The sequence below is a fragment of the Mixophyes fleayi genome, chromosome 5 (assembly GCF_038048845.1).
Source record: "Mixophyes fleayi isolate aMixFle1 chromosome 5, aMixFle1.hap1, whole genome shotgun sequence".
Classification (NCBI taxonomy): Eukaryota; Metazoa; Chordata; class Amphibia; order Anura; family Limnodynastidae; genus Mixophyes; species Mixophyes fleayi.
The window spans coordinates 219,646,564-219,672,349 of record NC_134406.1 but is presented as its reverse complement, the minus strand read 5'-3'; the positions used below and the strand labels follow the sequence as shown (position 1 = coordinate 219,672,349).

Below are 25,786 nucleotides of genomic sequence, written 5' to 3'. Positions count from 1 at the left end.
TCTAAATTCAATAAAATGCACACACACAGTCCGAGAGAGACTAGGGTCAATTTGATAGCAGCCAATTAACCTACCAGTATGTATTTGGAGTGTGGGAGGAAAAGAGAGCACCCATAGGAAACCCACGCAAACACGGGGAGAACATACAAACTCCACACAGATAAGGCCATGGTCGGGAATTGAACTCATGACCGCAGTGCTGTGAGGCTGAAGTACTAACCACTAAGCCACTGTGCTGCCCAAGTGTCCAACACTGTCTATTACACACCTGCATCATGTTGACCCTCAGCAAAATACCTACAGGTCCATTGTTTCCAAAAATTTTAGATTGCTGAGCTGTGTTTTCCAAATAGCAAATTATATTTGCATACATATTCATGCTTGCTTGTGTCTTTTTAATGCAATTTAGTACTTCCCGCTAACATATACAAGACAATAGATGCACAGAAAAAGCTCACAATTTTTTTCACCCTATCTGCTTTACAAATATTGTGGCTTACAATAAAACATGGCCTGGCATATTGAGTTTTATCAGCTTATATATAAAAGATTCAATTCTGTCAGCAACACCCTGTGGAGTAAGAGACTCTGTGCTCTCTTTGGCTTTCAAAGAATAAAAAAAGAGAAGGTTGTAATTGCAGTGTTACACTGTGTTTGGCATGCTCAGTTCCGGTCAGGTGAAATCTGTAACTTGTTTGTCCTTTTAAGATTACTCGGTGTAGTTACAGGAAGCATCTGTTATTTTCTGTTGTGTAATCCATGTATGTTAAACCTGATCAGAGGCTTGTTCCTCTTTTTTTCGGTATGGATCCATTCTTTGTAGTTCTACTAAATCCTTTCCATTTCAGCTATGTAGGTGGTTTACTTTTTTTTATTTACAAAATCATACACACTTAGACCTAGATATTAAATTCATGCCTCCTCCATGAGTCCTGAACAATTCATTTTCAATTCACGGGACAGGTAAATTGGGAAACAAAATAGCAAAATCAAGTAATTTCTAAAACAAAACCAAAAAAAAAAAAAAGAGAATACTAACCGCTATATCTCGATGAGGAAGCCAATAAAATAATATAACACTACTACACACTGAACAAAAGAATGCAACTGAACAATAAATAAAAACACAAGAACTCTGCAATCAAACGGATACCAACATACCATAGGACAAATTATATAAATCTATAAATTTCTTTCCAAGTTAAAACAAAATTGTCGATATCAAGTGTCTCCTGATAACAACATGACTTCTTTGAAGACACTATCTGAAATATGTAGACATAATAACTTGTCATCTACACAAAATTACTTATACATATTTACAATAAATATCAATAATAAATTTCACATATACAGTCCAGTAGAAGCATACATTTATTTTGTTAACAATAAACCTTAATTATAGCAACTCTTAGGGAAGCCAAAGAGTTGGCAACACATTTTTCAGAATAACTTGCAGGCTGCTGGCAGTGAATCATGTTTACGGTTAGCTAGCTTTCGTTTTTTAGAAGCCCCTGTTCATCCTATGTGTGTCACAGTACAGGTCTGTACACGAATACATAGCAACTATAATTAATAGCAAAACACCCTGCAGAATGTATAGAATGTGTGTAGTTAATGGGAACTTGTAAACATTTCCCCATGTTCCAAAACATACTTGGACAAAACAATCTATCTAACCGCAGATTACAGGAGTAGGAACCAGACAAAATAGCCAAAAAGTGATTAATAATTTTTAAGAACTTACAGCTTCTCACACTTGAAGCTGAACAAGGTTATGTGGACTGTGGTACCTCTTACTGCACAAATGTTGCACACGTGTTACACAGATGTCCTCATATATGACCTCTGCAAAGCAGTTTTTCCCTCAAATGTGACCAATCAACATTTGAAGCCACATGGGTCCATTCTTTAAGTGAGGTACAAAGATATATGAGAAAAGCACTCACATGGCTTCAAAGGGCAGAGCATCTGATTCAGCCAATAGAAAGATAAAAGGGGGGATAGAGATAACGGAGATACTTCCCTCCATGCTGCACAAAGCTGAACGATGCCGATGCCAGAACACAATATGATTCACAATCACCATAACACCACTGGGTAATCGCTAAAGGATCATATTTGAAAAATAATAAAACATGAGTTCCATGACGTGCACTCAGAGGTTTGCAACCTGACCCAAATCTTAAACAAATGTTAGACGTTAGTAAATAAAAAATAGTTAAAGTAATGTACAGTATAAGATACTGCAGACTGGATGCTGCTCCATTATTTATATGAAAACATTGATGACATACTAGTGTTTCTTCATGTGCTTTGCACTTACAAATATGTCAATCATCTGCTTCCTACAAACAGTTACAGCTACTGGTGCAGCGGTGATAGGCTGGGGGCTGGGTCCTGTCCGATAAGAGAGAGACCCCAACAGCACCAGATTTTTACGAGAGTTGGCGGAATTAGGTCACAGTTAACGTTTCCGGTGTCATGATGATGTAAGAGGAGGAAATATGAGGTCAGATAGAGATCCTGTTGTCTTGACCCCAGTTACCAAGGAGCCTTTACTAGTCGATTTGACATTTAATAGAGCTTTCTGCTTGAAACTTTTATGCATCATAAAATCAGTTAGCAACATTTGACTTTACAACAAAATAACCCATTTGGAAGAGACATCATCTAAGCTCTTGATTATACTGGAGACAAATCCTCATGTTACTTTCAGCAAGCTCTCATGCGATGCATCAATTAGACATCTGAAACCAGTTCAGCCACTGCGCTTATCCAGGGTTTCACAGACTCCAAGAAGACTTATTCTATTATCATCTAAATGGCAAAAGCCAGCATAAACATGTTGTGGAGATTAATCTCTGGCCGCAGTTTTACTCATAGCAGAGAGCGAGTTTAACAACTGAAAATTAGCTTTAGGACACTTGAATTACTGCACTATAAAGGAAACAAAGTATTAGAACATAAAGGGAATAAAAACTGTAACACAATAGGAGATACTAGTAACAACTGGTACACGGGTAACTGAATAAAAAAAAGAAAGTTACTGTGACTCAGTGGCTTGCTTTTACTATAATTATTTCAGTGGAAAACGACCATTATATTCTGAGAGCTAAGAGATACATCAATATTTTTGCAAAGTAAATGTGCACTGGTTTCCTTCATAGCATGCACTGATCATTAACATCAACACTATACTAAAACATGACTTGAATGCATTTTACTGATCACAAATTTGCTTTTGAGATACAAAACATGACGCTGGTGATGCTCAGTAATCACAGGAACTGAAAGCCTACACAAACCATATTCATTGTTGACTACATTGCCATGAGATCAAAACTAACAGATGTAAAGCACAGCTTAAAAGATGTATCCAAAACTATATCCAATAATGGCCTCCTCTGCGGATTACAACTCTCAGCATTCAAAAGTTAGTTTGTTTTTATTCTGCCACTGACGCAAATGAAGGCAATCAGTGGTGCTCCAGGGCTTGCTGAACTACATATCCCAGGTACATTTCTGCCAATCCTGGAGAGCCACGGCCTACCTGCCTTTGCTACATAAAGCAATTTAGTTTCTGGAGATACCCAACAAAAAACAAGAATATTGTATCAAACATTAAACAAACCAGTTAATAAATTTGGCTAAGTGTCCCATAGAGATTTAAGTAACAAGATGTTAAATTAACAAATTCACAAACGCAGCCGTAAAAATTGTCAATCAGCTAAAGGGGAAAACCAGACATTAGGTAATTTTTGGATTTAAAAACAAAAAATGCTTGCAATGGTATAGTCTCTCAAAACACAGTTCTGAAAAGTAGGACCCTTGGGAAAATCATCTATGTAACTTAGCCAAGAAAGCAGTAGGACCACTATTAGGAGACCATGATAAAACAAACAATCTGTGCATGACTGACAGCCACACAGTCATATATATTTCATCAATACAGTTATTGCACCTTAATGAGGTATATTTTAATTATGGATTAACAGTGTGAGTAGTACAACCTCCCACACATTTAAAACATACGCGCACACACACACACACACACAGGACAAAAACAGCAACACCAATATAATGTCACTGTTCGGGCACCGTCCCATTGCTTCATCAATAGCAGGATTGTGCAGGAAGGATGCAGCACCAGTCTTCCACAAGTTATTCAGCTGAAGCCTGGCTGATTGTGGTGGAAAACACTGGCTCAGGTGTTGTTCTAGACCAGGGGTAGGCAACTTGCGGCTCTCCAGGTGTTCTGGAACTACACATCCCAGCATGCCTTGCCACCTATCTGCTGGTTATCTACTGGCAAAGCATGCTGGGACTTGTAGTTTCACAACACCTGGAGAGCCACAGGTTGCCTACCCCTGTTCTAGACGAATGAACAGATGCTCGACTGGTTTCAGATCAGAAAACGGATCTACTATGCTTTGGTGGTGTGACAGCCAGCGGCACAGGAAATATTGTCCAGTGGAAGGAAGAACAGCTTAAAGTAAATATCAACAAAACAAATCAGTCAGTGAAGAAATTGAAGCTGAAAAGAGAATAAATATTCACAATGGTCTAAATTCAAACAGGGCCGTAACGATGGTGGTGCGGTCGATGCCCAGAGCACAAGGGCGAGGGGCACCACGGCCTCCCACTATTTACCCAAGCAAACCCCCCAGGTAGATATGTGATACTGTAATGGAGCCAGGGCCGGTGAAATACTATACGCTACAAAGGCGCTCTCTCCCTATCTCCCCATCAACATCTAACTCTCTCTCTGAGCCCCCTTTCCCTTCGTCTCCCCCTCAGCATGCGAGTCTCTACCTCTGTCACTGCCTCACCCACCGTAAGAGGCTATCCCCTCTGTCTCCCACTCCCCTCAGCATGTGACAGTATACCCTCATTACCCCCCCCCCCCCCCTCCAGCCCCTCATCATGTGATGGCTTACAGCTCCATCTTAGTAAGACACAGATTGCTCTTCTCCTGACATATGTGTACCATGCCACATGTACAGGCATAGAGAGCAAAGAAGAGTCTGCCTCCTACAGAATACAGCTCAGGAGTCCGGCTGGAAGAAAGGAAGTGTGAAAGAGCTATTAAAGTAGTGTCGCTGGTGGCGGCGGGTGAATGTTGTGTGGGCTAGTAATTTAATTATGTGGTGGAGGCTACTCATTTAATGAGGTAGGAACTATGGATGTATTTTTGGGATTATTAATTTAATGGGGTTACGGACCTTTCATTTATTGCTGGTGGCTATATTGGTGGGATGATAGTGGTGGGTGGGGGCTGTTTAATGGTGGGGTCATGGTGGTGTTTATTAATTCTAGCTGTGATGGGACCATTAATTTACACCTAAAGCGTTGGATGTCGCAACTTGTCACCTAGCCTCCAGCTCATCCTGGACATATTTGCCTTTCCATTCCTCATTATACTTGCCAGATTACCTTCCAGGGAGATAGAAAGTTGCTAGTCTTCTGCTGTAGAGCCAAAACTTCGCCACCAAAATGCGCTCGTTATAGGAAAGGCCGCAGCCTGAGGGCCCTTCCCACCAACACACGGGACAAAAATCTCTTCAGGTCCTGAGAAAACACCGCAATTGAGGATAAGAAACTAGAAAAAGTTTTTGGAAAATCAGGGTATATTACACCCTATATATACTTGTATTTAATGGTATAATACTGATACTACCAACATAGTTATATGGGATTTGCTCTGAGAGTCAAGTGTATCATAAACAATGCCATATTTTAGATTTATTCATTATTGTTTTTTATTTACATCTGTATATGCATTTTTTTTTTTTACACATTTTTTTTTATCATGTGTGTTTTTGATTGATTAGCTACTAAATGATACATGTATTTTTTATCTGATTGGTTCTTCGGACACATGCACCTTTCTTTATTAGAAATGATTTAGTGATATATTGCTATTTGCACAGATATAATGTTTGGCTTAAGTCTCAACTGCGCAGTTCAGCGTTATTGATTTTTATGTGTTGCACTTATATTGGAGAATTATCACTTCCTCCTATGAACAGCTGCACGTAGGATTTTAGGTTTAGTGGATTATAACCATTTATGGTTTACATATAATATTTATTATTTAGCGCCAGTTCATTATTTTGTCCTGTAAAGAGAGAGAAGTGCTGCAGGTGTGTGCCCTCAGGAGCCTATATCTATCCTCAGCGTCATAGCACGCAGAAGTCCAGGACAAAGCAACGTTTCCTAGCAGGTGAACACCGTAACAGGTGCAGCTGGGGGCCAACGGGAATAAAAGCAACTGACCTGCATCTTCCAAAGTTAACCTACTGACCAAGAAAGCAAACTATTGGGCCTGTTGATATTACCCCAGCATGCCTTGAGTAGTTTGTGCGTGCCTTAGACTGCATTGTTGGGGAGTTGCAACTGGCTCTTTCAGCCCTCCAACTGTTCATTTAAATGATAGAGAGCTTTCTTTACAGCAATATCTGCTTTTCAAAAAAGGAAAAGAGAAAATCAGAGACACGCAATTAGACCATTTCTTGATGTGCCATGATCTGAGAGAGAGAGGGAAGCTGAACACCATGTATCAAACTTGGAGAACACCACTAACCGATGAAAGGAAAGCTAGTAAACCTCCCAAGTCAATTCTTGCAAATGTAAGAAATCTGAAGTACATAACGCGACTCAAAAATAGAGAGTTCATAGGAGTACCAGAGAGAGGAACAATTTACTTGAAAAGTAGCTTACTCAAGGGCAAATGGCAGAGAAGTCTTCACTCCCAATTTCCATTAGAAACAATGCGGCTCCTTCCTTCCACAGACCCCTACCTCTATTGCAAAGATTTTCCATATAAAAGATTGAGACACCATCCACAACCTGCCCAGGATAACAAGACCTTTGCAGAATAATAACGAAAAGGTAGTGATGTTCCAAGATTTCTCAACAGAGGTACAGACATGCCGAGACCTCCAGGCTTCCATATGGTATGTGGTAGGCGGCAAGACAGAGCGATCCTGATACTCCATTTATCAGTCTTATCTTGTTTATGTACCTCTTTGTAAATATTGTCCTCCATGGCTTTGTATTCCATTAATTTTTATACCATACTGTATAGCAAGGGTTGAGTTGCTGCTAGAGGTCACTGTAGTGAACAGCTGGTCCAAGTCAGGCATTACAACTATTGGACAAATACATGAGAATGAGTATACAAAATCATTTGAGCAACTTAATTTGAAGTTTCCCAATTTAATATTAGGGAGGAGGGGAGGGCTTTACTACTCCCACTTCTACAGGCAATAGAATCACATAAATTGATCTTTTGTGATGGCTTGCATGTGTTAAAGTGGTTATATGAAGCAGACTTCAGTAAATTTACTGACACGCATTAGGGCTGTGCACAAGAGGCCACAACGTGTGCCAAATACCAAAATGTTGAATTCTATATTCTGTATACAATGTATCTTACCGCACTGGAGAGCAAAATTTGGTAAAGGTGTTCGATGGAGGGGTCCTAAATGCACTGTTAGCTAGTTCAGCAAATCTGGGTAGATGTAGTGTAATGTATACAAAATACAGGTGTTTCCAACTTTGCATTCAATCCCATGGTGTGCATGTTTAGACTATAATAATATAAAGATCTAGAACGTGCAGTAAGTAAATATGTTATTAATCAAGGTAGTTACTGCAAGGTCTTTGTGGCCTCACACGGCCCCAATTTTAGTCTAGTCTTGGTAAATTAAATGATAGCGCATGAGCAGTATTTATGTACCAGTAGGACCTGCCTAGTCAAATCTGAACAAGTATGGTTAAGATGGGTGGAATCTCAATATGCTTTAGGGGTTTAAATCTAAGACTCAGAGATACACTACATCATTTTCTATCTCAAATTGACATATTAATGATGGGTTAGAAGGCACGTGTAAACACATATCACACAATATATATGCTTTGGGTATGACACAAATGAATATACTAATGTTTTTCTTATCTTTGCTCAATAATTGCTGTAAGATGTGTCTTGTTAGCAACTTCAATGTTAGAATGTGAACTATATTTGTAACTGTCAAACTTCTGAAAATATTTGATTTAAAAAAAAAACATGTTTGATTTATGTTCATTATTCGCCAGGTAAGTACAGTGAGTTCCTTCTATGTAATATAACACTTACGGTGGGAATTTTGTTATGCCCAAGAGCAAATCTTGTTTATTCCAAAAAATTCCACACCTAACACACACAATTTACAAAAAAGAAAAGCATTATAATTTTATATCATAATATTATAAACATTAACATTGTTATGGACTGCATTTTCATTCCTTTTTGTTGTTCCCTTCAGTGACTAACTTTGCTTAGTTCCCTATGTACTTTAGTTGATAATAGGAGATCATTATTGAGCACAGAGGTTGTGCAAAGCTATATTTAGAGATCAAATCTGCAATGGAAAAAGGAATATAATAATAGAGGGCTTTGCGGGTATAGTAAAAGAAATTACTATAAATCTGACTTTGGTGGATGAAGGTAGTCAGAACATACACTGGCAGAGGGCAGGCAGATACTAAGCTATAAAATATGTGGATGAGAATATTAGTGGTATTATTCTTTTGAGTGGGAAGTTGGGTAAAGGAGAGGGTACAGAACTCAAGATAAGACTAATGGGTATATTTACTAAACTGCGGGTTTGAAAAAGTGGAGATGTTGCCTATAGCAATCAGATTCTAGTTATTTATTGAGTGCATTCTACAAAATCACAGCTAGAATCTGATTGGTTGCTATAGGCAACATCTCCACTTTTTTAAACTCGCCGTTTAGTAAATATACCCCTAAGAGTTTGAATTAGAAGTTTAGTGGAATTCTATGTAAGGAGGGGAGATCTTCTACAATGTTGTGCAGATGAAAGCATCAGCAGATGGATTGAATATGTGATGTAAAAGAATGTGAAGACTCAAAAATGACACTATGGCTTTGTTAACAATCAGGTACATATTAAGAAAAGGGTTGTAAATTATACTTTTAGTAAAATATTAGGCTACAAAAAGAGACGTAGTATGTTACCAGAGAGAAGAAGCTAAGAACTAAACCACATGGAACCCCAACACGGCAATGATAGACAGAAGACGTGTAAAGGAATATGCAATTATGTGACACTGCTTATTGAAAAGAGCTATTTTGTCAAATCTGTTATGTAGGGACAAGAGAAATTAAACATCCCAGTAAGCTCTTTAGCCAAATAAGAAAAAAAATAAATAAAGTAATTAGTGTTGCATTATGTACAAATTAATACATACATCATCATACTTTAATGCTCAGTTATACACATATTTATAGAATTTACAATAAAAAATTCTGCCTGTTAAATAACTTAATATAGCCAGGACTACTGTTGGTGAAACATAATATTACTGCACAAATAGAGTGTTAGTTCTTAACTGAAGCAGAGAATACAAAATGTTATTGACTCATCCTAAGGGACACACAATACATTTTTTGGAATTGTGCTCTAAAGAAAATAAATAGTAGTCAAGAATATATTTTATAAATATTTTACCTGCAACAGATTGGGAAACTCCACTGGGGTGCAATGGGACACACTGTTACTGTGAGCGACTAGCACTAAGGACCTTGACTCAAGAACTTGTGAGCTATCGGACAGTACGACCATCGCCAATTGTGTCAGTAGTAGGTGTAGTAGTGGAAATCCAAAGTAACACGTCCACAGTATCAGTACGGCCTATTGGTAAACCAATAGCAGAATAAATGCCAAATAGTCTCCTTGTCACTCACCAGACTGTGAGTGCCTCTTCTCCCGTTGTTAGGAACCGTGGCCGCCCGCCATCCTGATGGTCTGCGCATGCGCAGCCTCTATGAACTCTTCAGACCTGTTGCTTTTAGTTAATTGGCTGATCAGGCAACACTCCCTATTTAAAGCACCTGTGGTCAATACCTCGTTGCCTGTTCTTGGAGTCTCATTCCCTGTGAGTCTCTGAAGGTGTTCCTGTGTTCATCGTGTCTTCAGTCCGAGCTGATTTTTCGTTACTGCATTACCGGTTTCCAGACTGCTTCAACTCTCCTGTGTTTCATCGTGTCTTCAGTCCCAGCTGATTCCTCGCTACTGCATTGCCGGTTTCCAGACCGCTTCAACTCTCCTGTGTTTCATCGTGTCTTCAGTCCCAGCTGATTCCTCGCTACTGCATTGCCGGTTTCCAGACCGCTTCAACTCTCCTGTGTTTCATCGTGTCTTCAGTCCCAGCTGATTCCTCGCTACTGCACTGCCGGTTTTCAGACCGCTTCAACTCTCCTATGTTCATCGTGTCTTCAGTCCTAGCTGATTCCTGACTACTGCATTGCTGGTTACCAGACCGCTTCAACTCTCCTGTGTTTCATCGTGTCTACTATTCCTGCTGACCTCCACAGAATCATCATTGCTCCTCTCGTGTTATGTTCTCTGTCGGTGTGCTTCACAGACACGGATTACCGCTACCATTCTCCTGTGGTCTCTACTCGTGTCGGCGTTCAGCCGCTCAGCTATCCCTGTGTTTCTCTCGTGACAGCCTGCTCAACTGAACCGCGGTATGCTTATCTTTTATTGACTTTACCAGTTTATTGCATATCCGCTTGGACTGTGTTCTGCTCATCTACGGAGTCCTCTATCTCACGAAGTTATAGATGCTATTGACTTTGTCTCATATGTCCTGGATCTCAGTAGTGACTTTGTATCTCCAAGCAGCGATAGTCATTTGCTATTGTATTATATATACCATTGGAATCAAGTTCCTTGTGCTCTCCGTGTTACCTTTGATGCTCCATTCATCTACCCTAGTGCCTATCCTCACCTATATATGCAGTGGTACAACTTGCTGAACGCAGACCACTGACTCCCTGTTTCCTATTGGCACCAGTTACAAGTTTCCTCACTATAAGCAGTGGTACAACTTGCTATACGCAGACCACTGACTTCCCCGTTACCTACTTGCACCTGGAACCTGTCCCATCATTACAAGCAGTGGTACAACTTGCTGTACGCAGACCACTGACTTCACTACCTCCTATCTATCCCTGGACATTCCTCTCACTATAGCAGTGGTACAACTTGCTGTACGCAGACCACTGACTTTCCTCACGTCCATCAAGATCCTCGTGTTCATATTGTTTAACTCATAACCTGTTGCTGCTAGTCATAGACTTTCCTCTAGCATCCTCTCACCATCTGCTGATTCTCCTGTTCCGCTAGTCACCCTGCTACCAGAAGACCACTGTGTGCATACACTACTCTGGTAAGACTACATCTGGTGATATCCTGGGCAAAGACTCCTAGTGCCCGTGACACTCCTCTAGTAGTATAAATACCAGGCATCATGCCAGCAGCAGTAATGATTCTCTCAAGTAAACCAAAGTAACATTTTACCAGTACCAGAAAAGACCAATAACAGTAATACAAATTAATAAACTTTCAGAAGTAGTAAAGCCTAACAAGGTATCACCATGAACAATGATACTGCTTAATAAGCTGCCGTTAATAGTACTGTCCAGTATAACAGATTAACAATAATAATCGTGGCAGTGTCCTGTAGTATGACAAAAGTAGCACTGCCGAGCAAAACACCAACAATATCCAGTAACGTGCTAATAGCACTATAAATGCCCAGTAATATGTCAGCTGTAGTAGTAACCTATACTGTGTATAAGAGTAACAGTAACTCCCAGCAATAAGCCACAGGGCATCTATCAGTACTTTCCTCTGCTCCTTCTCCTCCAGATGCCCGTCTTGCCAGGACTAAGAGCTGCCACCATCTACTATTGTCGATAGGGTAAAACTGCTACAAGCTCACTCCTCACCCCCTTGTATGGACACCATGAGCACCCCATAAAGCAGGTGGAGGGAAAGAATAAGAAAATAATACACAAATGCTGGCCTGGGAATCAGATATAGTAATATCTCTGGCAGAAGTCTCTAAAAGCTCTATTAATGTGGCCATGAGAGAAAACGCTTCTAAATTATTCATCAGGTGATACTAGATCCAGAACAAATCCACAAAATTTAGCCACACACATCCAATCAATGCTGGAGAAAATGTGGCCAGATAGTCAGCTGGGCTCACATCTGGTGGTCTTGCCCCAAGATCAGTTTATTCTGGAACACAATAAAGTCCCTCACTGCAAATGTTACAGGACTAATATACTCTAACACACAGTGACAAATCTCTAGACCAACTCATATGGTATATATGCTGTGCAGAAAATAACCAAAATGCACGCAACCGGGAAAAACTAACCCTCACACACAGCTGGAACCATTACTGCTTTGTCTCCAAGATGTAAACCAGGCTTCAAAACTGAAAAACTTCCACAGGGTATGGGATCCCTGGTATTCCTAAAACAGCAATCCAACCCTAGGTAATCCGTCAGTCTTCGCCCTTATAACAAAGCTTGTCCCCCGCTGCAACCTCACCCCTTTTCCACTTTTTCTCGTATTTCAATCTAATCGCCACACAGATAAGAAGGTGTTCTTTATTTACCTGTTTATTGAATGTCTATTACATGTGGTGACTTAGTGGTTATCACTTCTGCCTCACAGCACTAGGGTCATGAGTTCGATTCCCAAGGAGTTTGTATGTTCTCCCCATGTTCGCGTGCGGTTCCTCTGGGTGCTCCGGTTTCCTCCCACACTCCAAAAACATACTAGTAGGTTAATTGGTTTGTATTAATTTGACCCTAGTGTCTCTCTGTCTCTGGGTGTGTATATTAGAGAATTTAGACTGTAAGCTCCAATTGGGCAGGAATTGACACATGCGAGTTCTCTGTACAGCGCTGCGGAATTAGTAGTGCTATATAAATAGCAGATAATGATGACGCTACTGTAGAAATAAAATTAAGCTACACTCACTACATACTATACAACATTGTCTCATTCAACGTTTACCGCACATTTACGTCTGTACTGCACTCTATTCCTTATTGCTGAGGTTTAAAATTAAATATAGAGTAAAAAATAAAATGCACAGGACAGGCTGCAGGGGGAGCACAGGAGCCGTTACTTGGGCCATGAGTATATTCTCACATTGTTATTATTACAACCCACATGTAGAAAAGTCTAAGACGTACTGGACAATGGGTGTTTTATAACTTATACCTTGCATTCCGACAAACAGTAATAAGAACAGCTTGAGTAGACATATTAGCCAGCCTATGCTAATGGTCATAAATGAGAATACATTTCCAAAAGTATTTTTGTTCAAAGAGACTAATATTTCACCATGTGTGTATTTTAAAGCATCATAAGGGAAAAATAGTAAAAAGGTTCCAATAAGCATTGCCAAAATAATAACAACTTTGCATATTGTTGTCATTATACATTACTAATTGTTAATGGTTATATAATTAGTGAAGGTGTCCAGACAATACATGGACGCATCTTTAAATATTTAAAGATATAAAATAGGAAAATATCCTTTCAGCATTATAAATATATTCAAAAATGACAGCAGCTCACTAAAAATATGGATATGGAAATTGAGCTGTAAATCAAGTTTTGATAAACTCTGTTCTGTAGCAGAAGTGATTGAAGCTAATGAATAAATACGGGATTGTTTGAATCCTGGCACCCTCTGGAGTATAAAGCAGATACAACCAGATCAATCTGCTTTCAGCAATTACAGTAAAAACCGGAAACTATGCAAATGATTAACACTCTGGAGAGAAATAGTGTAATCAGGTGAAAGGTGATGTACTAGTGGCTGAACATATCCTAAAGGCAAAGTCCATCCAGGTCATCAGAATAATGGCACAACACCACAAACTCACAACGACTTTAACATAGGTGGGGTTTTAAGCAAAATATATGTGAAATAAATCTGTCACCAATGAAATATCTAAAATTATTAACTATAATGATAGAGGAAGTTGTCTAAAACCCGGGCAAATACTGGCCCAGCAGCAGCACTATATGGATGCTGGTGTAAAAGTGCAAAGCGTCTACCCCAACCTCACTAGCACAATGAGTAGAGGATAGACTCAAGCAATGCTCCCTCGTCAGTGCATGGCATGTAAATGGCAGTCCCTTCTCCATCTTAGGAGACTCAGTTAAACTGTAATAAACCATGATCTATTATTCTTCTTAAGGGGGTAATATTAATAATCGTACTGTAGACAGAATGGACGAATAATGTAAATCAGTCTTGCGCACTTCCCATGGTACCAGAATAATTTATGATTGTAGAATGACGACAAAGTTTTATTTATGGTTCACAACATTTGGAAAAGTAGAGGCAGAAAGGAACATTGCCAGTTCCTACATTTCACAAATATTCTGCAGGCAGATCAGCCAAACCAGGAACTGTCAATTGAATCATATTGCATTTTTCTCTCAATAAAGGCTTATTTAAGAGACCACCGGAAACAGAGTAATATTTAAACAAAGCACTGGCTGAGTAACATTATAACAATCTCCCTATAGATCTTGTGCTATGTTTCTCATTGCTTTCAGTTGTGTTTTACATAAGCTGCATCTTTTCATTTTTCCCTTTAATGGTGACTAAAGTCACTGTGGTGTAACAGACTTCTTCACCAATTCCCCCAGTCCCAAATGATTTGCTTGGCAGAGTTATACAAAAAAATGTGATATATATGTACAACATGTGTGGTTAAACCAGGTATTGAGCCTAGTTGAATACAGAACTGTGGGACATTGCTGCCCTCTGCTGTTACTGTTCATGTAAACACATTTCATGAGCTTCCTTTTTATTAGCTATAGTTTTTATGTGCAAACATTAAAAGGTGAAAGAATGCAGACCCACACCGCGGCACAAATATCACTCACGACGTCATGCCCCTATTTCTGCAGCGTGTCTACTTTGTTTACATGTAAACACAAGGGTGGCATGGGGGAATTGATTATGATGGGCATTTCTGGCACAACAGCCAATCTCATTACAACAGGTATGCGCGTGTCTTCACCTCTGACTGTGAGCCCTACCCCAGAAATGCTGGCTAGAAATATCAGGGACTTCTGTCCCACACCACGTAAATCAATACACAGCCAATCTCATTGTGTAGAAATTAAAGACTACTTAAATTACACAGAAACTTTTATAGGCCATTTATATGGAAAAGAGCATTTATTAGCCAACTCTACCATTGCAATAAAAATAGAGTGAAAATGAGCCTTAGGAAATTATTAATAAATATGATTATTATATCAATGTGAGGGCCCAATACACACTACTTTACATTAAAGGGATTGCCCACTTGCAGACAACCTTCTCCTTTACATAGCCAGCCCCGCACCCCCCTCTGATCTTTGCTTTGCCTACCCTAAATCAGTACTGGGTGGCTGCTACAATAAATATTAGCGGGGTCTTGGGGGCAGGGGGTCTACTTATTAAAGACTAGAATTTTCCCGAGGCAGATAACCACTTGCCCATGTGTTGGAAGATCACATGACCCAGTAGTAAATCAAACATGGCTTACTGTAGAAGATTCTGTCTCAGTCTGTGGTTGGGAGACAAATAAATCACTGGATATAGACTCCGAGTCTGAGATCTCCACTGCACTCTCAGCAGCTTCAGACAAATTGCACTTATCCTGATCACATTCATAGTCGCTGTCATCCTGCCAGTCAGTAATGTTAGGGACGTCACCTGGAGAAGCATAAAAACATAGAACACATAAAATATAATAAAACTGCAGAGAACATGCTATACTTACTCTAAAACATAAGACAAACAGAATGGAGCTGTAACCATTTTCAATGCAATACATTATTTTTCACTTTGATAAAAGTTAACCTATGCAAGGTGTGTTCTTGTGCATAGTAAATACACCAATAAAAGTACTATTACCCAAATTGCAGGCAACAATGAGCTAATGCCATCTACCTATAAGTAACAAACCATAAAACAGGAAGTAAGCCAGAGATCATTAAATCATGGTTATGGCTTGGCCAATTGAATACTAATCCACTATATCCAATCATTTGTATTCACTTCTGGGTATGTATCTTCTACTTCAGCATCTACAGTATAAATACAGCAGGAAGGGCCAAGAATGTACTCGTCCATCAGCTTGGATCTGCTAATAATATCAATATGTTCATAACAAATAATAGCAGATGCCAGGCTTCTCAATGTTATTTACAGTCAGGTTGTAGGAGTAGAGAATGGAGCACTGTGGTAGGTAGAAGCGATACTCACTCCCACTGCAACCCTCTGTAGAAAAAGACATATCTATGTCCTGTGATCTCTTTGCATCTTCAGGGGACAGTTCAGCAATGTTAGGTTGAGAATTTGAATCTTTACTGCCCTCATCAGACAAATCATTGTCACTGGAACTCCAAACTATGTCCGCCAGATCTTTCTGGCTTTCATCCGCTGAGGTTTCTGAATAAAATAGGAAAATACATTATTAATACAAATGTAGTGAAGAGATGTCAAAAAGAAACCACAACAAGCGCTGTCAGCCTCTTTGGGCTGTGACACTGACAGCATGTATTCAAGTGAAGCATACTAAGGTGGTGATAAATACGTAACACAAAATCTGATCACATCGTCATTAAAAAAAAAAAAAACTTAGACATCTTACGTTAAATTGCTAATTCCTGCAGAGGGCAAGGTAATGTTTGGCCAAACCAAGCCAGGACCTGTAGTTATACAATCATCCTACAGAACAATGAACCCATATATTTACTCGGATAGCGTGTTCTTCTGTCTGTAAGCCTACAGGTCCTATTTCCCTTTATATAAGCAGTATGATTTACATTTCTATATTTACATGTTAGTTATAAACAAAGAACAATGTCAAATGACAGTGTTATAACAGGTAAACAAGTAATAAACCAATGTAAAATGTACAATGTAATACAACTGTAAGACGTTATTAGTTGACCATAGGCCGGGTATCACCACAGTCCTTTCTTGTTTAAGGGCAATGTGTGTTGAAATACAGAAGACAGCACCTCCTGGTAAGTTTGCTCTCACTGAATAAATGGCCTGATATGGGCAGTCTCACTGTTTAGAGTTAGGAGCAGCCTATTAGCAGAAGCAGCGTGAATGGCTTATCAAATTTTTGCATTTGTGTGTAACTAAGAATTCTGCATTTTACTTGTAAATAGAAGGCAGTTTTAATTTATAGTTTTTAGTGGCCATCGCCAGTGTGCTCAGGGATTGTGTGTGGTGTCTTTTGGTTTGTTTATCTTTTGCAGCACACATTGTTATAAATTGGTTAAGCAACTTCCATGTTACACACTATATAACATGTCTGATTAAGTTACAGGAGCCAAGAACTGAGTTGTATATTTTAGCTTTATTTTACTTGGTTCCCCAAGAACACACATTTTTAGTTTGGTAGAAAGACTGGCTGGGATCGGGATTGGAAAGACTGGCAATGAGGTCTAGGTATAATTGTGAGAGGGTAAGGGATGGGAAGAAAGCCCTCTCAGTCCCCAAAAATCAATATAAAATTTATCAATGTAGAGAATGAAAGATAAATTATTCCTGACGGAAACCGACACACATTTAAACATACGGTCTGGTTATTAGGGTATGGGACATGAAGAGGTTAAATAAAAACTATATCTATGACAACAACTAAGAACACAGATAATGAAAATACTTCCCAAACAAAAATTCCTGCTCGCTGAACACAGCGATAGATTAATTGTCCCAACATTAAAGTGCATAACAACAGTAATGAGTCAGCTCAAACTATTTATCCTAATCTGCAATATGTCAGTCCTGCTGCCTAATAACCATTCATAATATTTAAAATATTAGCATGGGGTGTAATTCAAGTAAGAAGAAACTGAATTTACCGTCATCAAATACAAAGGGCTGTGCTAAGTGCTGGACAACTTGGTGTTTTCTTTCAGATGACCTAGAAGTCTACAGAGTAAAGGGGAGAAAAAAATAAAATAAAAACGTATTCCTATTTTAAATATGATAAATGTCTTCTCATTCCATACAGAAAGATGGCCCGTCTGCACTTGAAAGGTCAACAAAGGTTTCTGGCAGTGTGATGCCTCTAAGAAGTGACTGCAATCTTATTTTCACTTCTATCCTTGCAATGGACCTTTTTGTTTTTGTTTTTAAATATCAATCATGAATTCCTACTCTATCTGTGTCCAGTTCAGCTCACAAGCAGACGGCAGTATGCCTGCCCGTGAGAATTATCAGACAGAGGCATTCCGTTCCTGGAGCACGGAATTCTACCAATCAGAATCCATGCTTTACCCAAGGGGCATTTAGAGCATGACACAGGCCAATGCTGAGCCAAGACCTCATGTCTATGGCCTTATGCTCTAGTCACCCAGTGAGAAAAGCATACATTAATAAGGCTGCCATGTAAATGACATTTCTCAGAGGGCAGTAATGCAGATACCAATGTTGGCATATTTAGCCACAGAATGTTTCAAACAGTTTCTAACTTTCTGAATTGTATAAATGAGCCAGCCTCGTGTAGAGGGCTAGACTAGAAGGGTCATTATTTGAACAGCAAAGTGACAACACCAGGTACATAAAGAAAACAGACACATGCATCACTAAGAAAGACAGACGGACACAAAACCAGCAATAGACGAGGGACAAGTTAAATTGGCACATGTGGATTTTTTAATGATTGCACAAGTTGCAGAGGATGTGAGGTTGTATAGCGCTGTCCTATTTGAGATGATTCCATTTTTTCATATTTAAACTTCACTTATTTTTTCATTCACACTGCTCATCCATGCTTAGTTCTTAAGAAGTAATTGTGAGTCATTAATCTGCACAGTTCCTTGAATTATTCTAATGAATAATTATAAGAATAGATCATTCTCAGCAATTCTGTTGTGTTGGCACTATGCCAACAACAATGTCTCTGTGTCAGAGCCAAATGTAATTCAGAATCTACAGCGCATCCGTAAAGTATTCACAGCGCTTCACTTTTTCCACATTTTGTTATGTTACAGCTTTATTCCAAATGGAATAAATTCCTTTTCTCCCTCAAAATTCTACACACAATACCCCATAATAACAACGTGAAAAAGTTTTTGGGGAGGTTTTTGCAAATTTATTAAAAATAAAAAACTAAGAAAATCACCTGTATATCACACGTATTCACAGCCTTTGCTCAATACTTTGTTGATGCACCTTTGGCAGCAATTCCAGCCTCAAGTCTTTTTGAATATGATGCCACAAGCTTTGTACACCTATCTTTGGGCAGTTTCGCCCATTCCTCTTTGCAGCACCTCTCAAACTCCATCAGGTTGGATGGGAAGCGTCGGTGCACAGCCATTTTCAGATCTTTCCAGAGATATTTAATCGGATTTAAGTCTGGGCTCTGGTTGGGCCACTCAAGCACATTCACAGAGTTGACCTGAAGCCGCTTCTTTGATATCTTGGCTGTGTGCTTAGGGTCATTGTCCTGCTGGAAGATGAACTGTCCTCCCAGTCTGAGGTCAAGATCGCTCTGGACCAGGTTTTCATCCAGGATGTCTCTGTACATCGCTGTATTCATCTTTCCCTTTATCCTGACTAGTCTCCCAGTTACTGCCGCTGAAAAAGATCCCCACAGCATGATGCTGCCCCACCATGCTTCACTGTAGGGATGGTATTGGCCTGGTGATGAGCGGTGCCTGGTTTCCTCCAATCATGACGCCTGGCATTCACGCCAAAAAGTTCAATCTTTGTCTCATCAAACCAGAAAATTTTGTTTCTCATGGTCCGAGAGTCCTTCAGGTGCATTTTGGCAAACTTCAGGCGGCCTGCCATGTACTTTTTACTAAGGAGTGGCTTCCGTCTGGCCCCTCTAACATACAGGCCTGATTGGTGGATAGCTGCAGAGATGGTTGTCCTTCTGGAAGGTTCTCCTCTCTCCACAGAGGAATGCTGCAGCTCTGACAGACTGACCATCGGGTTCTTGGTCCCTGACTAGGGCCCTTCCCCGCCCCTCACTCAGTTTAGACAGCCAGCCAGCTCTAGGAAGAGTCCTGGTTGTTCCGAACGTCTTCCATTTACGGATGATGATAGAGGCCACTGTGCTCATGGAGACCTTCAAAGAAGCAGACATTTTTCTGCACCCTTTCCCAGATTTGTGCCTCAAGATAATCCTGTCTCGGAGGTCTACAGACAATTCCTTTGACTTCATGCTTGGTTTTTGCTCTGACATGCACTGTCAAGTGTGGGACCTTATATAGACAGGTGTGTGCCTTTGCAAATCATGTCCAATCAACTGAATTTACCACAGGTAGACTCCAATTAAGCTGTAGGAACATCTCAAGGATGATCAGTGGAAACAGGATGCACCTCAGCTTAATATTGAGCTTCATGGCAAAGGCTGTGAATACTAATGTACATGTGATTTCTTAGTTTTTTATTTTTAATAAATTTGCAAATATTTCACGTTGTCATTATGGGGCATTGTGTGTAGAATTTTGAGGGAAAAAAGGAATTTATTCCATTTTGGAATAAGGCTGTAACATAACAAAATGTGGAAAAAGTGAAGCACTGTGAATACTTTCCGGATGCACTGTATAATGCCGCCCCTCAGACAACCTCCGTCCTGAACACAGATAATGGTCCGGGCACAGATGTTGCACCAGTCATATAACATTGCTGTATTTGGAAACAACACAGGAATGGTGAGAGAACTATTACCTTTTCTACCTGACAACCATCAAATCCCTCGCCACACCTCATCCATGCTTTGCTGAGTGACAGGGGCTTCAATGTAGCATCTGCTGTGGATTTTTTAGCATCATTATTTGATTTATCTGGAAAAAATAGGTGCGTCTTACCCGCAGATCGCTTTCTCTGTAGTAAAAAAACAAAACAAAACATACCATTATTTGGGTTATATATAGAAATAGTATCAATATATCTTTGTTGCAATGGAGTAAAAAAAAGTTGTAAATTATTTCAGACCATTTATAAATCTAAAGTGAATATAATCATCTTGAAGTGCTTAGTAATGACATCAGCCAACAGAACCTGACCATGGGATATTAAGCAGCCCCTGTATTCAGATACATCTATATTCTGCTGCCTGACAATGAATTTACTACCACTCTAAACACAGATCATCTCCATAGAACGGTTGTCTCTTACATCCCCTACGTGTAAAACTTTGACACGGATTAGTCCATATATGTTTAGGTCACAATTTGCCCATTCACTTTCTGTATGACCATCTACAACTTGCTTATTATTTGTTTAAATCCACTAAAAAAGTACAGTGTCTCTCAGATGGAACGTTCCAATTCTTCAATTCTCTTTTATATGTATCACTTTGGCAGCAATCAGTTTTATATTTCAGCATTAATTCTATATTGGTGACAAATGTACGTCTCCTTCCTGAACCCCTTCTAACCAGCACTACAGACTTTCTGCTGTCTCCATTTCAATTAACTACACTTTAATCAGTCCTGTTCCACGAGACCAATCTATTCACTATGATCAAACATAGATAGCCATGTCAACTGATAATCCAATACAATTAAGTAGACCATTTTCTCCCAAAAAGGATCATACTGAATTTGAATGTATGTGTTTTGTAATCATATGATAAAAATCTAACAATCCTACAACCTTCATATATTGCACACGCATTGTAATTGTCTTTCTGCTCTATCAGAATAAACTTATAACATATATGAAGAAATTGTTTTTTGACCTCATTAAAAATGATTGATTTAAAAGAACTGCAATGTGTGCGTTTCATTTGTATATTGATGATTGTAAAGAAATTCTATAGCTCATTCAGAAAAAAAAATGCTGTATGGGCTCCTAAAGTTGGACCCGTTTCAATTCATGATTAATTTTCATTAATAATTGTTTTCTGTATTCAGATAGAAACATGCCTAGAGGCAAAGCCGCATCTATTTTTTTAAATCACATCCTTTCTTCCCCACCAGGTTGTAAGGTCTAACAAGTAGGACCTTAATTTCTTTGGTCTCAAGCTACAGTATGTTACGGTGTATTCTAGCTCCCCAATGGAAGATAATTTCCCAGAAACAGAGCTTACCTCATCAAGACTACAACAAATGCATCAGGTATCTAATAGAAGAATAGCCTACAGATGTATGGCAATTTGATTTTTTTAAGTCTTCTTTAAATCATCATAAGCGCAACCAAGAGCCTATTATTAGATTTACTGTCACAACCCTTAATCACTGTTTTTAAGGGGGGAAAAAACCACACACTTTGGGGGTCTAGTAACAAAAAACAAGGTTGTTGCCACTGCTAATGATAACTACTGATAAGTTTGTAAAGAAACATTGTCAGGTAAGCAGCCTGAAGCAGCAGTTTTTACTGTTGTTATTTTCATCTGTGGACAGATCAATTCTTATATTGTTACACATTTCACGCGACATCTGAAGGAGTATACAAAGTAGTGAGGTAGCACACGTCATACTAAATCACAGTAAATAGCTGTACATTATTATTAAAACCTTGATTACTAATGAATATAATATATATATATATATATATATATATATATATATATATATATATATATATATATATATACATATATACATATATATATATACACTCTGATAAGGATAACTGGGCTTTGCTTCAGTTTAAAGGAGTAAAAATCCCATAACTTGATGTCAAACTTGATAGTAGGGAGCATTTTAGATGCAGGAGGGCGATGTGCAGGGGAGAGACCCCATAAGGGTGTAAGATAGGGCAAGGTAGTATAAGCCGATTCTATATCGAGCCAGGAAGTGGAGCCTGGGGGGGCATATGAGGTAACAATTTGTGAAAAGTGGGAGGCCAGGTAATATAGTTTAATGTCGGGGAGACCTCTGCCGCCAGAAGAGATTGGTCGTTTGAGAATGCTGGCTGAGATCCGTGGGGGTCTGTGATTCCAAACAAAACGGATGAGGGATTTTTGTATGTTAGAAAGGAAGGAGGCAGGAACTGCGACCGGGAGTGTTTGAAAGAGGTATAACCATTTTGGTATAATAGACATTTTGATTGCTATGATCCTGCCCAGCCAGGAGATAATGAGGCGTTTCCAGGAGGTCAGGTCAGAGAGCATCTTAGCGAAAAGGGGAGGGAAGTTTTCAGGAAAGAGGAGGTCATAGCGTGAGGTGAGGAAAACTCCCAAATATTTGATCTTTCTTTTTTGCCACTTAAAATTGAAGGTTGTCTGGAGGAGATCCGTTTCCCGAGGGGAGACATGCAGCAGCATGGCCTCTGATTTTGCATAGTTTATTTTATAACCAGAGGTGATCCCATGGGCTTGGAGAATTTCATAGAGATTGGGGAGGGAGATCGCTGGTTGGGATAGAGAGAGGAGGACGTCATCCGCAAAAAGAGAAATTTTGGAGTTGATGCTACCCACCTGCACCCCCTGAATGTTGGGATTGGATCTAATTTGGGAAGCCAAGGGTTCGATCACCAGAGCGAATATAAGGGGTGATAGGGGGCAACCTTGCCTTGTGCCGTTTTGGATCAAGATCGGGTCTGAGGGTATACCATTAATCAAAACTTTGGCACGGGGAGTCGTATATAATGCCAGGACGCCAGTGAGGAAGCTGCCAGCAAATCCAAAGGCCTCAAGGGTGGCCCTCATAAAGTCCCAGGAGATCCTATCAAATGCTTTTTCAGCATCGAGAGAGAGCATAATAGTTGGGGAGCTCCTTGAGTTGACAACGTGGATAATGTCAATGGCTCTTCTGGTATTATCTCTCGCCTGGCGTCCCGGGATAAACCCCACCTGATCATAATGGATAAGGGAAGGGAGGATTTGGTTTAAACGATTCGCCAGAATTTTGGCATATATTTTCAAGTCAAGGTTAAGAAGGGAGATTGGTCTGTAACTTGCACAGTGGAGGGGGTCCTTCCCTTCTTTGGGGATTACTACAATTCTAGCTTCGAGCATTTCAGGGGGGAAGGAGTCTCCCTGAAGAACATTGTTGTAAAGGGAGCGCAGGTGGGGAGCAAGCAAGCCCGAAAACTTCTTATAATAAGCGGCCGTGAAGCTATCGGGGCCTGGGGCTTTGCCTTTTTTTTGCCCTTTAATGGTTTGCTGGATTTCCTCTATCGAGATCTCCTCATTGAGATGTTCAAGAGCTTGGTGGGGTAATTTCGGAAGTTTGGAGTTGGCTAGAAATTCTGAGATTAGAGTGGCATTGGATTGTTGTGTTGGGGAGGTGGGGGAGGGTGGGAGGTTATACAATTCTGTGTAATATTGTTCATTTGTTTCTTTTTGAGAGCACCTGATCTCCTTGGACAAGGAGAAAAACTGAGAGGAAACTGTCATTTGAAAAAAAACACCTACTCTACATATTATTTGAAGGGTCTGTGATTATCTTCTTTGTGGTACGCATATTTGAATATTTCAATCATTTGAGGCGCCTACTTCATATCTATTTTTCTAATATATAATATATATATATATATATATATATATATATATATATATATATATATATATATGTATACACACATATACACATTCCCATTCCATTTTCCATAACGCCACTTCTAAATTTCCACTTCGAACACTGTATGACAACTCAAATGAAGATACATCTCAGTGCAATATATAAGTATCATTGTCCTTATGATGTGTTGTGTGTATCTAAGCCTACATGACTCTCTATATGTACTATATGAATATATAGCACAATCTGTGTGTAAGTGGATGGAAGGAAATGTAGCATATATATATATATATATATATATATATATATATATATATATATATATATATATATATATATATATATATATATACACACACGGTAATTGTCCAAAGTCTAGGATGTCTGCTATGGTATTTGTCTATACATAGATTATCACAGTTAATTTAGAGCAGGAAATCAATAGAATTGTTTGATACACTGGAAACTATCTTTGCAAGTGACTAGTGATATTCATTATTAAATGGCCATATTTGTCTATTAACATCTCAGTGCCATTAGCACATCATTTTACACATTTGTTCACGGTAGATAATCTTCTTGTACAGTATCTGAGCAGAGCAAGCTCCCAAATTCAAATAAAATGAATACAATAAATCAAAAATACCAACTATAACTGTAATATCAACTAACAAGCATACTTATTGTCCCATTCCAAACTTAGTATGTATAGAATTTAGTTTGGCTTCAACTGACATTTTCATTATAACATTATCAGAGGTTTGAAGGCAATTAATCATTAGACATTTGACTTCTGGTAATGGTTTAAGCCCCTTACAATTCCACTAGCATGATATAGCAACATAAAGCAGAAACCAATGGGTGGTACAGCTGTCCTTAGGCAAACTGTGTCTAAAACTCAGAAGACATCTTATATATTTTTCAAATAAATTACTTTTTCTAAGAACTGTATGCTCAGGTAAACAATGGTAATATATGAAAGAGTGATGGAAAAAAATCTTGTGAATATTTTCCTATTGAGTCACTCACTGGTCATCTGATTATCCTAAGCACAAACATACAGTATTCCTCTGGGAAATCAGCAACATGTTATCTACCCATGAAAGCTATCTACATAAATCTTGAAAATGAGCATTTCAATACGATGAAAAAAAAACACTAGAGATGCAGAGATTTTTTTCCATCACAAGTTTGATTGGCTCCACTCCAATGAACGCTTCCAAGATAAATCTCTTATGGCCAATTTCTGGATGATATATGAATCACACATGAGCGCCGTATGGAGCATAAACAGTAACAACAAAATGATTTGGAATTAAGAATTTCAAGGTCACTTTACTTTGATTTAGAATGGCAAGACCTGTTACTTATAATACAATGCAAAAGCAAATTAGTTTGGTAAACATTCAGTATTCCACTTGGTAAATTAGAAAAGAGTGCCACCC

At 39.1% G+C, this 25,786-nt stretch overlaps 1 protein-coding gene across 1 annotated transcript in view; it reads right to left on the bottom strand.

The window, feature by feature from the left end:
- SPIDR (scaffold protein involved in DNA repair) overlaps positions 1-25,786 on the bottom strand; it is a 305,726-nt gene that overhangs the window by 271,784 nt on the left and 8,156 nt on the right. The window contains exons 2-5 of the mRNA XM_075213492.1: positions 20,599-20,754; positions 17,778-17,847; positions 16,162-16,347; positions 15,440-15,609 (exon numbers count right to left, since the gene is read on the bottom strand). Coding sequence (XP_075069593.1) covers positions 15,440-15,609; positions 16,162-16,347; positions 17,778-17,847; positions 20,599-20,754 — 582 coding nt within the window. The remainder of the gene's footprint in view (positions 1-15,439; positions 15,610-16,161; positions 16,348-17,777; positions 17,848-20,598; positions 20,755-25,786) is intronic.